Raw genomic sequence first — 15,467 nt, forward strand, 5'->3', positions numbered from 1 at the left:
GATTTATATGTACCAATGGCCGCTTACCTTGACCAACTAATAATGCAATAGGTAGCATTTTCAGCGTACCGTTCGCCAGTCTTCATCAGTAGTCGCAATCACAAACATTTTAAATTTATATTTGATTTGGAACAATTGACTGATACGTGAAGCCGCAGTGACGCAGGACACTCTGGTGTTTTCCAGTTAGTTTACGTACATCCGTCAAATGAAGCAGCTGGATGGGCCGACGATCAACCGTTGTAACTTCCATCGTTCAAGTTGTTGCAGTTCTCTTTACGATGTCCATCTTATCGGGAAGCGAACGGGACCAACTGATTTCCGAGCTCGATTAGCCATTGGATTAGTGCTAGTGAGCTATGAAAGAGCACTCCGCGAACGGCGCGGCTGGTACTGCGCTTTTTACTAATCACTTTATTGTGCTTTAGAGTAACGGTACGTATTTGGCACCTGTGTACGATACACAGTCAGACCAAACTGAACCCATCGAGTGGCAATACAGATGCTACGGTCCCATATCTTGTGTGCGTAATTAGTCCACAATATGCCCGGACGATCCTATATTGTGAAATACCTTGACAGTTTGCAAATTTACGCTAAGAAATGCGCGTGTTGCTTATGAGCAACATAGTTATCGTCTATTTTCCACCAGCGTCACTGGTTCAGCTATACATAGAAGAAATATATCTGGGTATCAGGCGCCATTCGTGCAGTGTGTTTAAAATGAGTCGCTTCTCTTCGTTCCTGCTGTGAAATCAGCAGCTACACTGTATACACCCCTAGATAAATCTATCATAGACCAATAGAACATCTGTCTAATTATTATCCGAATTAAGCGTACAACGTGTTCCCTCTACCGCCTCGTCACCGACTCTCAGGAGTCCTTGATCCTACATTACCTGTTATACGTTGTAGCCTAACGTATATAGGTCGTGGCGCCAGCGAGTGCGCAGTGAAAAATGCTGATGCCCTTATCAGAAAGTGCTTGGAAAGCCTCTCATTCATACGAACGCATGCAAACTTCGACAAAACGCCTGTTCTTCATCGTGCACTATGATTCGTTGTTATTATCATTGATCGCGTATAATACGTTTCGAATGATCGGCTAACATCCAGCTAGCAGGACGCTGACAACAATGGAACAGAAATCGGTCTGACAGTGTCAACAAAAAACTATCTGACGTCGCTAGGGGTGAGCGTGTTCGTAATATAACGGGCACATGCTGAAGTAGCGTTGACTGACACTTGTCCTGCTGCAGTAGTCGACCACAGTGAGTCGGTGAACGTCAACAGTAGCGGTAGCAGCAGCAGCAGCAACAACAACAACAACAATAATAACAACGAAAGCAGCCTAACCTGGGCGATGAAACTGCCTGATAAACCTTGCTTCTTTCTCCTCGTAATTCTTTATGACGGACTTTCCTCACTGCGCTTCTATGCGGCAGATACTAATTTTAATGAACTGTTGCCGTAGATATTGCATCATTTCAACTTATGCCATGCTGCTGCTGCTGCTTTCTACATTCCTGTTACCATGATGGTAATTCGTCGGCAGACGTTGTTGTCTCACGCTTTGCGTCATGTAGCTCTGCCTTTGTCCGGAGACAATATTAGCTGGATGTCGGTTGGTGTCCACTAACTGCTGTTGTCCACAGCCCTGACGATGCTGTACAGCAAAATGCGGCCAAAGCAGCTATAAAAGAAAGGGTCAGCAAATGTAGGAGCAACAGGAGAAATGGTTATGGTAGTAGCATCCGGTGCGTCGCGCGCGCCATTTTGTCTCGACAGTTCTTTGGGGACCCGCGAAGATGTCATCCGATTCATGAGGTGTCTTTAATCCCTTTTTCTAACCTGCAAAACATCATGAAATTGTTAAACAAAAATATGGCAGCTACGTAATATTATATGATAGAATATAATAAGAGGAAGGAGGTCAGGAAAGACCACCATTTCAAAATGCATCAGAGTGCCCTGTTTCTATCAACCACTTAACACACTACAAAACATCTTTGAGTCAAAATATCAGTAGCTCCGGATGGTGTCACGCACGAACCACCTTTTCACCACATCACAATTATACGTAATATGTAATATACGCATGTAGTTTAACATGCTTTTGTTGTGGGCGGTTTTTTCAGGGCTGTTTGCCCACGCGATGACGTCTAGTTAATTTTTCCCTCTATTTGCCTCCGAAGTAGGGCAACGAAGATCGTTCGCCCTTTCAAAAACATCAGAAGGGACAGCAGCAACTACAAGACCATTACAAGATGTGTAAGATGGCAAAATTGTTGCTGATTTGTTCACTGGTTGCCGGCGTGAATTTACATTTGCGCTTATTACCGCTCAACTCGTGTTGGAGGTGCGGGAGGGGGATAAGCAACGGCGGCAGGTGCGCGGTTACTATGCCTCCCTTTACCCCCCCCTGTCCCGCTTTGTTATTGCTGCTGTTCTTCTTTCAGCACCCATTCACGTTAACATAATCTTTTTTGCTGTTATTGAAGAAAAACATCGCGCAGTACTAACATGACGTGCCGAACCTGCAAGCTCGGTACGTTGCTGTTTGTTGTTTTTCTTTTTGTTAAGACATATTTTTGAAGCTAAAAGCCCGCGCTTTACTGAATGTTGTACTAGAGCAATGCCATAGTGTTATTATTGTCATACCTGCCGTAGTGACTAGTTATTTGAAACAAATGCCATCGAGTGGGAAATGGCCGAAACGGCTATCGTTTGCTGACTGACGTCAGTCTAATCATCAGCAATCGATTAAGTCAAAGGCTTTGCTGCCGCTGCCACGTTGAGAGGCTAATGGAGAACTATGACATCTATCTTCAGCATCCGAGGTAAATATATATTTGTTTACGAGGTTCACTTCATGTCGGCGCCGTCGTTACTTATGCTGTATCCTTATAGGATAGGAAGGATGGGCAGAATAAAGGAGAATTTCTTCTTCGTCACCTCACTGATCATCGTTCCTTCATCATGCAGGACCTGGTCGCCTTGCTTAGGATATCGTTTCTCTAGGACGAACAGCATCAACGCGGCATTAGCGTTTTTACACAACTTCGGTTATCCTAATTTTACTCATGTTACTACTAACTGTAATAATCACGACAGTAACGGCAATGGTGATGCTACGTGTCCTATGATGTCTACTGCAACGGCTATTGCTATTGCCGCCGCCGTCACCGCTACGTGTGCAATAATAACAACATGGCTATTTCGCACTGGGTATAACTATATATCGCGGCTGCCCATTCCTCACTCAGTTTTGCAGCGCTAGTGATGCATTGAAGTAAATACATTGACGGGCCACTTTCCTTCAGTGACGACGCAGTGGGAGGCGAGAATCGTTGCCCCTGCCGTTACCGCTGCTGCTGTTGTCTGTTGATAATACAGGCAAGCATCTCTACCCTATTTCCTTTGACATCGACTAGTCGACGGGTGCTTGGTTTTTTGCCATAAACGCAGCGGACAGAACCCCGTTGTACACTTCTGGTGGGTGCATGGCGAAAGCACGCAACAAACAGGCAACTAACCAGCCCTAACGTTCGTACAGTGGTTTGCAACTTTGTATAGTGTGAATTGTGGCCGTGTCTCATGCGTCTTCGTTGATTCGTCCACCCCGAGTCTCCGTGCCGTACCACGTCACGCAGCATCGCATCTAGTCGTGCGTGTTTGTTGAAATCACAACGTACCATCGGCTTCGAATCCCATCACAGCGAAAAGTGCTAGTGGTGGTGAAAAAAAACAAGTAGTTTCGTCTATACATCTGTTCAGTCCTTGACTTGATTGTCGTCTACGACAATCTGCCGTCTTAGCCTCGTCGTCACCCCAATACCAGAGTTTGCTTAGAGTTACTGTAGTAACAACAACAAGAACGGCAACAGCAGCAGTATTGACCTTAGCCTACATTGAGATCGGTCTTCATTCATAGTGATGTCAACCGTCAAACGAATTACCGAGTCTAATCTGTTTCATCTTGATGCATTGCTCCACCTCTATTAATTATCGGATTCGGTGCTTGGCGACTACAGTCTCATATTTTCCTCGCCAAGCCACAGGGATATTGGCAATGATTTAAGCCAAGGTAACCCGTACACAGAGCGCGAGTGTATCTGCACAATCTAAGTGTTCGCGGTTGACAAAATGCGAGCCGATTCAGAGGATCCATTAGTTCACGAGGTGGAGCCGAAAAGCCCGCTCCGACGTTTGGATGCCTTTCAGGCAGCAGTTGAGTTTACCTTCCTAGACGGCGATGATTTGCAAGAGTTTATTCGCGACAAGAAGCAGCACCTATTGGAAGCCGATCCGGCCATCTCCCCTTCCACCTTGGCCATGCTGATCGTCGCGGCGCTGCCAAAAACAACCCAGATTGAACTGCTCGCTGAAGGAATGCCGGGTTCGCCTGCCGAAATCGACCAACGTCTGACTTATGCCGAATCGTTGCTGTCGGACTGTCAAAAAGGAAAGGTAGGCGAACAAGTTATGAACATTAATGTAAACGAAGTGTCTTCGGACAGTAATAATTCGAGCCCACAGGATAATGGCGACATTCGAAATGAAACTGGGTGTCAGGAGAGCAATGGCGACCAGTTACTGAAAACAGCGTCTAATCAAAACGTTGCTGTTGGCGATAGTGGCGTCAAGAAACCTTTAAGCAGGAGACCGTATACGCGAAGCAAGCCTGCACCAGTAGTTGCGCGTATAGCATCCATTATCACCAAGTGCACAGAGAAGACTCTCGACGGACGTAAAATCGTCGAGGCTAAAGAGGTGCCGGAAATCTTGCACAAATACCATGATGATCCCGATCTAGGCGGACATGACCCGTTCTGGATTACATATATGAAGATTATCAAGTATTACTACTGGCCTGCGATGAGGAGAGACATTGAGGCGCATGTAAGAAAATGTGAGGTCTGTGACAAGATTACAAAAATCTTCCCACGAAACACTGAAGGGAACCTCGATCAACAGATCGTAAGTGAACAGATCTTCAATGACAGCACCGTGCAAGTGACGTACACTGAGTTTAACGGGCTTAACTTTATCACTGTATCAACTCAGGCGTCACTGATCTGCAAAAGTGTCGCCCTTGAACGGGATCTAGAAGCTGGTAGTGCCGTAGAAACACTACTTGAAGACCCACAGTTCGAAGACGTGAAAAAGGTCAGTTTCCAAAGTGACTTCATGGCAACGCGCAAACTGCGAAAGTATCTACGTCAGCGCAAGATTCGAATTGTGGCTGGGCTTAACCCAGAAATTAACGACGTCCTCTGGAAGCTGAAGCGTTTTATGCTCTCGTACCCGAAGTTCGAGGGTGGTAGCGAAGCGTGCTTGGTCGCGGCAGTGAAGCATCACAACTGGTCACAGGAGAATCAGTCTGAAACGCTCAAAACGCGGTCGCTGCTGCGTCGTACCCCCAGTGCTGCCAAATATCTAGCGTACTCCAGTGCTAGTGAAGAAATAGAAGAAACCCGCCGTGCGATTACATTGCCTAGAAGCCTGCCAAAACGAAGGGACAGCACCAACGCCCGCAGTGAAACCATGTACAATCGAAAGATTCTGAACAGACTCTAATTCACGAACAACAGGACTATACAAGTTGCTGTTCTCAGAAATAGTCATTGAATAGGGTCACAATATTTGTGGCGTTTCTTTGGTCTGCTATCTATATATATATATATATATATGTATATATATATATACGTACACCGAAATAAAGGTTTGAGAAGACCCTTAAACGCAGCAGTCACGACAAGTTCATGGCAGATACTCGTCTCCATCGTGCGACGAAGAGGTTTCGTGCCCAGTTTCGTGCCGTAACTGTTATCGTTGTTAGTGGCATAATGATTTTGAGTAGTAGAGATTTCGTGTTGTTATGAACGCCAGAGAGTCACGTAGCTTCAAGCAAAAGTAATCCTATGGCCCCGTCTATAGCGGTTTATTATTATCACTTGAGACGAATATTATTTACGTATGTATACTGTCTGAAGTGACATTGAGCCACGGTTCATAATGCAAAAAGCGTTTCAATATATCTTAGCATTAGGACTTTAGAGACAGGAAACAAATAAGCTAATAACTGGGTTCCCATGAAGAGATAACATGTCGCTAGGTGGTCCGCATTATGTTTGTATAAAGTAGCATCTCGTAGTACTTAAGTGGAACTGTTACGTTGACGCTTAAAGTTTCGTTGTTGTTGAAGTTTGCGTTTTTCTATGCATACTATATCTAAGACGATTAACTTTAAGTGCACTGGCAGAAATTGTATTTCGTGCTCGGGACGACCGTTATCACACTATATTACCACGGGCAGAAGAATAAATAGAATGTTCGACTGTTAACATGAAGATTGCAGCAAAATATGTCTTTTTTTCCGCGTTGATCCCGTGGATAGCAAACGTGAGTCGATTTCCAACGGCAATCCTCACCGCTCGACGTAAACGCAACCCCGTACCGTACTAATGCTTCGGCAACATTTCCGCCTTCGTCGTCTTCTTGGGCAGTACTAGCAAGGGTTACCGATTAGAGCTATTGATTATTTGCATCTTGTTTATATGCTATAGGGCCTTTCGTTTTAGTATTAGATACGCGCGAAAAATTCTGCTGCGGCCATTGCACAGACAATTTACTCGATCTATGCTAACGGTACTGTAACGGATCATAGATAGAACACAGCAGAACCAGCGGCAGTATCGGCTTCACGCTACAACTACGATCGTTCTCGGAGTGGGGAACGGCTCTTCTATACGATGTACGTACCCATATTGTGACCCAATCGGCCCCCTAGAGCCCGCTCGACCGCAAGGCAACGATACTAATCTGATTGGTTTTTACCAACGGCTATCTGTTCAAAGCGATGTCAGCTCTGTGACCCCTGTGCCAAAATTTGCCATGCTGATTTTGGCCGTTTTCAGACCGATTGCCGCAGCTGCTGTTTCGATCGTTCCCAATGCATTTTAGTTGCTGCGGCTGGCTCTTCAGCAGGTTGGTCGACGACTAGGTCTGATCAATGAGTGAGCTATAAATTTCTTCCTTTTGATATCGTGTATTCAACTACACGTAGCTAAGTGACGACTAGATGCATGGGATGAACCAGCTATAGGCGACTAGCAGCTGTAGGAGCTGTCAATGATGCTATCGAAAAATTGGCGAAAAACTTGTGACGACTACTAAGTCTCAATAATAAGCACGAACTCGTTCGGTTCTAAATGTTCCATGCTAAGTATCACGCTCGAACAAGAAGATGAAAGCATTTTTCCTGCGGTTCCGTCCAGTCGGTGCTAATTAATTACTAAATGGGGATGATGTCCATCATTATTGTTATTACCATTAACGCGATTATGTTTTGCGAAATGATGTCTACCGCTTTTTTGCCCTTTCCAAAACACTAGTGTCTTATCCAGGAGAAGAAATCAACTATATATATCTATATATATACATGCAAATAAAAAAAAAACTATATATATGTATGGATATTGTCTATTTTAAATCACGGTGATCCGCCAACAGCGTGTATGAAATGAAGAATATATTATGCTTTGCATACTGCCATACGCCAACTGGCTATACCTTTACTAATACATATCTTCACCGAACTTGGTTTCTAATCATAATCCCGACAGACAAACGGGTCATCATTGGTTTTTTGCCAGCATTAATCATGGCTTTTCCCATATGATTTAAACAAAAACAGTATTAAAATATATGATTTGAAATGCGTCTATTTTGTTTAATATTTTATCGGTAGGGGTAGCTCGAAATTATTATTAATTCGTTTGCATGCTGTGCATAACGGTGAGAACAAGGTGTCGTGAACTCGTAATTAACTTTGGCCTTTAGATATAGTAAGGTTAAAATACAAAGTAGAAAATAGAAAGTAGACTTCAAATAACTCTACCAGCTTCTATACGTGTGTGCTACAATTAACCGTAGGATCACATAATAAATCAAGCGACACCTACCCAGTGTTAGAAAATTATCTAATAAACACAATTACACACGTAATGTATTATAAGATACAAAGACCAAGTTCATCTAGGTTTGAACACTATGGTAAAAGTTCTTTTTCTACAGACTACAGATGTTTATCTTGTTTGAACTGTCTTCAAAACTCTCAGCGAAAATACCACACTTTTTATGGCCAGTACCACCTCGTTTCTGAGATACTAAAAATAGCTGATCTAAAAATAGTCGCCCTGTTGAAACGTATCTGCATGATTAGCTGATATTAAGAACTTGAATAGTTTGAAAAAATTACAGGGTTCCAGATGGGGATAGACTCGGATCCCATAGTTGTGAGCCTGGCGCCATATCCACTCCACCCACGAAACAAATCTCCTTTATAATGCCGACCGTGATTAGCTTTAGAAAATTTCGAAGTACATGATGAACTATCTATTCAAAAAAATTGATAGTGTCACATGAACATATTAGTATTTATACAAAAAATTAAAGGCTAAATTATATAAATATCATATATTTCTTTTCTCAAGCACGTCTCAGCTTTTTTTTAACAAACGCTTTTTTTAAGGAATGTCATAATATTCCTGCCCTCTCAGTGCTTGTCTCAGTAGTCGTATGAACTTACGTTTGGCTTATGTTCTGTTCTTTTCAGGTAAGAAACGGTTTAGTTCTCATACTAAATATCTTTTCCACCCACCTATGGAGCACCAAGACACAACTTGACCGGATAAAGGTTCTAGCAGCAAATATTTCAGATACATCTTTTTTGACCAATACTCACTAAATATATTTCCTTATTTCGCTCCGTTGCGCGAATCTCGAGCTGCAATGATGAAACTAAAATAAAGTTCGTTCGACGAGCGTTGCCATGACGCATTGCAGTCTGGGAAACTGGAGCTCGATTAACGTAATCAATAGTAAAATAGAAGTTGATTAGCGGAAGTTAAAAGTAGTACTATATATTACTCTGTAGCTGTTTGTTGTTAAGATGAGTATCGAAATACGGATAATAAGAGGAAGAAGTAGGTTATCGAGGGCAGACGCACAGAACTAGTTAATAAACTGTTAGCCATTGCGAGAAAAATTAAAAAAGGGTAACAATTGAATTATCAACTTGGCGGATTCAAAGTGGCACTGATATATGTGCGTGTCGATGAGGAAAGCCAGGCAAAGTGACACGAATATATGTATGTACATTTGATCTTGAAATTGAAGTTTTGACTTCTCACCTGAAGCAATCGGGAGTTAGCAGTCATGAGAATCAATGAAGTATCATTCCGAACGTAATGTTTGTGTTTGCACTGAAGAGGTGTGGACACATTATAGATTGGGAAATGTAGCTTTAAAACGAACCATTTGAGCAAACTATAGCAGATCAAAGCATACGAACTAAAAAACAGACCGGCAATACGCGGGCACGAAAAATAATTACGTACTTCAGTCCTGGGTTACGTATTTGTATATGACTGATTGACTATATACGTATATATATAAAGCTGCGATAGTGATTATATTCGAATTATGTTATTCGATGTCCCTTATATATTTCAACAGTAACAGAATGTTTTTAATTGATATTAAAATCCAAATCCCAGCTGATTGAAAGACTTCACCTGCCTCAAAGTCTTCAACTTAACAGTGGTGTCGGTGTGTTGTTAAAGCGGGTTCGAGACGTTAGGAATCCGTCTGTAACGTATAGGAGGAGTAACAACCGCATTGTATTATAGAGAGTATCGGGTAGACGTGAGGTGAATTACGTACACAGGACTAAAGTATTATTGTGGTATGTAGCTGAAATTGCTATGACCCACCGGGCAAGAACGAAGTATCTATCATGTTAAAGTTGCGGTACTAACTAATTTACAATATTTTCGAAAATTAAGACATTTAGAGAACCATCCAAGTAATCTTTGAACGCGATTCTATGTCATAAAGAAGCATTATACGATACTACGTCATAAAAAGGAAGAGTTTAAAAGGTGTCGGGACCGGTTGGGTGATATGGTGTTTAGAGAACTATAGTAAATTTACTGAAGTTAGCTAACTGCATTTTTTTCTGCATGCTTAAAGTTCCCTATGACTTCGTTTAACAGTCTAAGCTAAAAGTTGCGAACTCTAGGCATTTTTTTACAGGGCTACCAAATGTTTAGCCCAAGTCCAAAACAATCCAAGAAAGTCAGCCTCAGAGAAAATAGTGCATTAACAAAATATGGTCTATTTGTTCGTCTATAACGTATAGACTTAATCATCAATGTATACAGAAGTGTGAAATGTAATGGTATTATATAGAAAATAATGATAACTAAAAGTCGGGCAATGCAGTCGGGAACAAGCATTGCAATGTCATGAACTACAGAACGTCTATGAAACTTCAGTATCAGAAATGCGTCAATGAAATTGTGACCGTGATTAGGGAACGGGTTTCAAGCAGCGACAAGTGCTGCTCTATGAGCGTATCGTAGTGTTTTTGGACTCGAATTGTCAATTCAATATGCTCAAGAGTATCTACATTTTATCTGCGTAGTGCTCTTTCCATTGGATGCAAACGGTACTCGAACGCCGATGAACGCCGATCGTTCTACGTCACATCTTTGGCCTCGTTGAGGTTTATCGTTGCCCCAATCTCGCGTTGCAAAACTGACGAGCGTAAGAGCCCGAGTCTTCGGTGACGAAGTAAACAGTGTATTGAAGCGAGGAATATTGAGACATTGCGTAAATAAAGCGTTCAATAAGCCTACGAGTTAATTGACGAAAATAATAGGGCGAGAAAGCCGTAAAAAAAACATATATGGGTAGCGCGTGCAAAGCTACCGATCGCTTAAAGTAAAAGATACAGGAAAAGTTGAAAAAAGCGGGACCTTGAAATATATCGTATCGAGTGTAGGCCGATCTATTAAAGCTTCGTGTCTGCGTGAAATGTAATGGAATGTTGGATTTGCTAAGTCTCCCAAATTACTATTCGTGCCGTATAGGTTAACCGATGGACATATGGTTGCAAATGGCGATAAACGTCTAGGAAGACGTTGAAATGAATACTATCTTGAAACGTATCAATTGGTATATGCTTATTGGGCCTAACGCTTCAGTTATGCACATCCCTTCTTTATCATAAATTATCTACTCGTGTGCCGAGGAAGATCATCAAGAAATCAATGGATTTTTACGTCGATTAAGTGCCACCAAATGTCATTCTAATATTGTACCGAGATCACCCCACTTGCTATAGCCCTTTCTACGTACACTTCATATGATAATCAATAATGCCTCCTATGAAGGACTGCCACAAGCAGCAGGGTGACTATAGGATTATAATTGCATCATCTCATGATGACCGATAGAGAAGCCTTCTGCCAAAGTAAACGAGTGATTTGTAGGCTCGTCGTAAAAGTTGTGGGAAGGATAAAATCATGACGAGACCACTTGCAGAACTCTCTGCTGAATCTATATTCTACTCGTCATATGCTAGCCTAAGAATGAATTGATTTCGAGAAAAAGATCCTTGTAGAGTATGTAAAAATTAGCAATCTCACAGGTACCCATATGAGTTGTTCCTTCAATAAGATACAGTAGCCTAGGTTCATGTATTTAGCAAGAGCGAGCGCAACATTCGCCTATGCGGTAAATAACCTTCGCGATGTGACTAGCATTGATTCACACCGTCATTTTTGCGTATCCCATATGGAATATTACAGTATGAGCTGATCCCATAATATTTATGCCTGCAACGGCTCGGGATGATCTAATATTTTTCATAAAAGTTGATGTGGGCCATTCGCCTTCTCCGAGACGATACAGGAACAATCATTAGATTAGAATTTTCACTAGCGACAACTTCACCGGCTCTATTTAGCCCAGAAAGGAAATATCTTCCGCCGACCGTGAGGTTATCGACCAATTTTTTCTAGCTGCTATAGTTACTTTCTTAAGCAGCTGAAGCTGTACAGGGGAAATATCGCCTAGCTTATCAATTTTTTATTTGAACTTATTCAGCTACCTTGATGCTGGCAGTTCTCCCTCTGGGCCACCTTATTTTTAACAACGCACGATGTAGAGCTTGGTCGCCAAAACTCTTCCGATTTAACCTTAACCTGCTACAAGTTATTGGTTTTGATAAACTATCATCTAAGCGATGAAAGGCTTAGATTTTAACGGTTCACAACTAATAGGAGTCGTAGATTACGCGCACATACAAAAAAAACCCACCAAGAATATGATGTTTTTTGTGTCTGTTGTCTAATCTTTGTCTTTTTACAAATGTTTCCATGTCAGTGGTCGGGTACGTAGCGTGATGGCCACTACAGGCGACAATTAATAAATCATATGTAGTATACTCACTTTCTGAACTTGCCGGGCATTCCATGATCAGGTATGACCTGATAAAACGAGGAGGCAATTGTTGAAGAAGCTTCAGAGCTGATGTTGAGAATTACTGTATCATTCATTTTATTCGCTATCGACGCGATGCGCTTTGCTAAAAATTGACGCCTACGCTTATGGTAAAAAATAAGCACACGTATGTCGCGCGCCTGAACAAAATGTTCCAGAGAAGAAATTTTGCATTAAGGCTAGGTGAGCATGTCCTCTTCGGATCGCTTCGTTCGCTCACAGGCGCTCTTAAAATGACGGAATTCAGCCACTCAAACAGGTTGTTTACATTTCAAATCATCATAGCAATCCAGGAACACAGATCACATTATCTTCGCGTGTTCTACCATTTGAAAGCTGTTATTATCGTTGTCCATCTAGCTTATCACTGCACCGCTAAAGGGTCTGTTCATATTAATCAACACTCGTACCCACTAACGCTTTAGCTTTGCCAGCCGCCGTCTTATACTCTGCGAACGTCGCCTGTATAAAATGGTTTATGAAGCAAAAGTACGTTGCACCAATGATCACTAGTGTAGAATAACCATGACAAGTATGAAGTAAACTGAGCAGGCACCGATCGTGCGCCAGCTACGCGGTCGATGCCAGCCACGAGTAGCTGCACACTAACTTAATGTAAGTTAGTCAGAGTTATAGGTAAGCGCAGTAAAATTAAGCTTTGCTGTTTCGCGCCGGAACCCGGTGCTAGCTCCCTCCTCTCTAAACGGTGAGTGTTTCTTGCTCAAACAAAGCGCCCGTTGCAGATAAGCGGATACTGTTAAACAATTTGCCCCCTTGTATTTGCCTCGCGCCTTCAGTTGCCGGGCAACAACTTCTCTGGTGTCAGATCTGCGCCAGAGCGAACAAACGCAAATGAACGTCTTGTCAGCAATCGCAGTAAATGCGTTGCCGTCGGCGGCGGTGAAAGCTTTTGCCTGCTGTGAAGCGGCAAGGTCTGAAAACATCGAAACCCAAAATCCATAATATGCAGTTGACGACAGCCAGCAAATCAAGTGAGTGTGTAACTTACCGATTATTACCAACGCAACGATTCTGCTTCGCGCTCACGTTGCACTATTACCACAAAGAACAATAACGAACGGTGCTAATAAACTAACTATAAATATAATAGGTAACATGAATAGCATAGGCACCAAACATTCTTTGCCGCTATCCATCGGAAAGTACCTCACGCTAGGGTATCACGTCTGACTTATAGCCCTGGAAAACAGTAGCTACATTAAATAAGAGCAATCAGAACACCTAGTTTGTCCTTTGCGGATGAATGAAGTTCTCACCTGATCCCTACGACCCAGTTTGGCCGGCAAATGTTAACGTATTCTGGCAGTCTTTTCAGACCTGCCCGTTCACTCTGTCCCAGAGCTTTGACTGCTCGAGGAAGCCAGCCCCACATATTTGCTCAAGGCCACCTTCCTCTAACTCATTGATCCTTAAGCATAGAGAGAGAGCATCGAACTGTGCTAGCAAATAAAATAAGGTTTGTTAGGTTAAATATTATTGTCTTGACAGGTCTTGCATATTATTGGCATTATTTGAGAGTAAAGTAATTAACCAGACACCGAACAATGGTTTGTAGCTATCAAAAAAGTCTGCTTTCTAACGCGGGGTGAAATCCTCGCCTTTTTGCTTTGAGCAACACGTGAAACTTACTGGAGGCAGATAGAGTAATGCAATAATCTTGTGTAGCAACCATTTTTGCAAAGTATATGCAGAGATAGCAAGGATAACAACGGCAACAACGATAACTTATCAGTAGATAAACTCACGCATAGACACAGAAATTACGTAAATGTTAATTAGCCTAGCCACAGGGAACACTGCGAGACAAACCAAGACAAAGTGCCACTTTCATTACGAAGGGGTTCGCCCAACACAAAGTGGGGGGGGGGGGGGGGTGATGATATTCACAATGAGCCATCGATCTTCAGCTGCAATCGCGTACATAATTCCGTATTATCTCTATACGCTTATTTATGGCTAATGGATGTCTGCCGCGGCCCATATGCACAACTGTGCTCGATTAATCCTATGATTACCACCACTGTTACCAACAGCATTATGCATACGTTGCGATTATGGTCCTACTAAACTATATCGTCCTATATATTATCTATGTGCGTGTGTGATTGTGTGCACTGCTTGGAGAGGTTTTATGACAGACGCTCTTGTCGTTATAGTCCCCCACGGCCTGTTTCTGACCAGCTGGATGCTGTTATCTGATTGAGCGAGTCGTACACTGCTAGAGACGCGATCGATCGATCAATCCAATGGAAATCGCTTAGATGACTTAAATTATAAAAGCATACGATATATGTGCATGTATGTGTATGTACAGGTAGACCGGTTCTCCCAGTATCCCACTGGCCTTTCAGCATGCGTATTGATCAACTAGAAAATAATGAAACTGCCAGTAAAAGAGTAGCGCCACCTATCGTCGCGGCATTAATGAAGTTAGATAATCATTAGACAACGAAATAGGGAGTAGTAAAATAACAATATACCTAACTAACAATATGTCAGAATTATTATATACGAAGGAACTAACTGACAGAATCAAAGCGGATTTTCGGCAAACGTATGTTTAATTTAGTCCAGAAGATTTGGCTTTCAAAATGATTTAACGACTTTTCGCGCCGATAATAATTGCCGAAGGCCATATTAGTCATTTATACCTGCGCCGCTTCTGTAATCTTGTACGGCACTTCGGAGCATTATAGAAATAAAGCCTGGTTCACTTAAGCAGTTTTGCTGCACGTCAAATCAAATATATATATATATATATATATATATCTAAAAAGCTAGTCGAGCATAGTGATAAACCTAAGGACGCGTTTAAGAAACATCCCTAAAAACTTCTATTTTGTTTTTTGCATCCCTGAGAATTTTTACTTTGCACCTTCTGGCATACAATTGATCCCCGTTATGCCGATTGGAATACTTCGACCTACCGGCGGCTCGTAGCGTAGTATCAGCTGCGATTGTTGCTATCCGTTACGTTAATCGGAGCGGAAATCTTTCGAACGTCGTTACGGCACGGAGACACCAGTAGCACGCGACTGTTAGACTAGTACGCAGGCAAGCAAAAACATTAAGAAGTCTCGCGTACGCGATCA

At 42.3% G+C, this 15,467-nt stretch overlaps 2 protein-coding genes across 10 annotated transcripts in view; one reads left to right on the forward strand and one right to left on the reverse strand.

The window, feature by feature from the left end:
• Window positions 1-12,942, reverse strand: part of LOC111245758 (ATP-binding cassette sub-family G member 8-like) — a 121,417-nt gene extending 108,475 nt beyond the window's left edge. Inside the window, exon 1 of one of the 3 annotated variants that reach the window (XM_022794480.2) lies at window positions 12,304-12,942. In XM_022794480.2, the coding sequence (XP_022650215.1) occupies window positions 12,304-12,410 (107 nt within the window). In that variant the 5' untranslated portion in view covers window positions 12,411-12,942. The remainder of the gene's footprint in view (window positions 1-12,303) is intronic. The other 2 variants (XM_086979224.1, XM_086979225.1) reach the window with 2 other exon arrangements.
• LOC111245760 (ATP-binding cassette sub-family G member 5-like) overlaps window positions 1-15,467 on the forward strand; it is a 93,914-nt gene that overhangs the window by 38,449 nt on the left and 39,998 nt on the right. Inside the window, exon 1 of one of the 7 annotated variants that reach the window (XM_022794488.2) lies at window positions 13,210-13,346. The exons of the other annotated variants lie outside the window; for them this stretch is intronic. Coding sequence (XP_022650223.1) covers window positions 13,319-13,346 — 28 coding nt within the window. The 5' untranslated portion in view covers window positions 13,210-13,318. Of the gene's footprint in view, window positions 1-13,209; window positions 13,347-15,467 lie in introns of those variants that run through there. 7 annotated transcript variants of the gene reach the window in all.

This window comes from Varroa destructor, unplaced genomic scaffold, assembly GCF_002443255.2.
Source record: "Varroa destructor unplaced genomic scaffold, Vdes_3.0 BEIS01000002.1, whole genome shotgun sequence".
In the NCBI taxonomy this organism is placed as follows: domain Eukaryota; kingdom Metazoa; phylum Arthropoda; class Arachnida; order Mesostigmata; family Varroidae; genus Varroa; species Varroa destructor.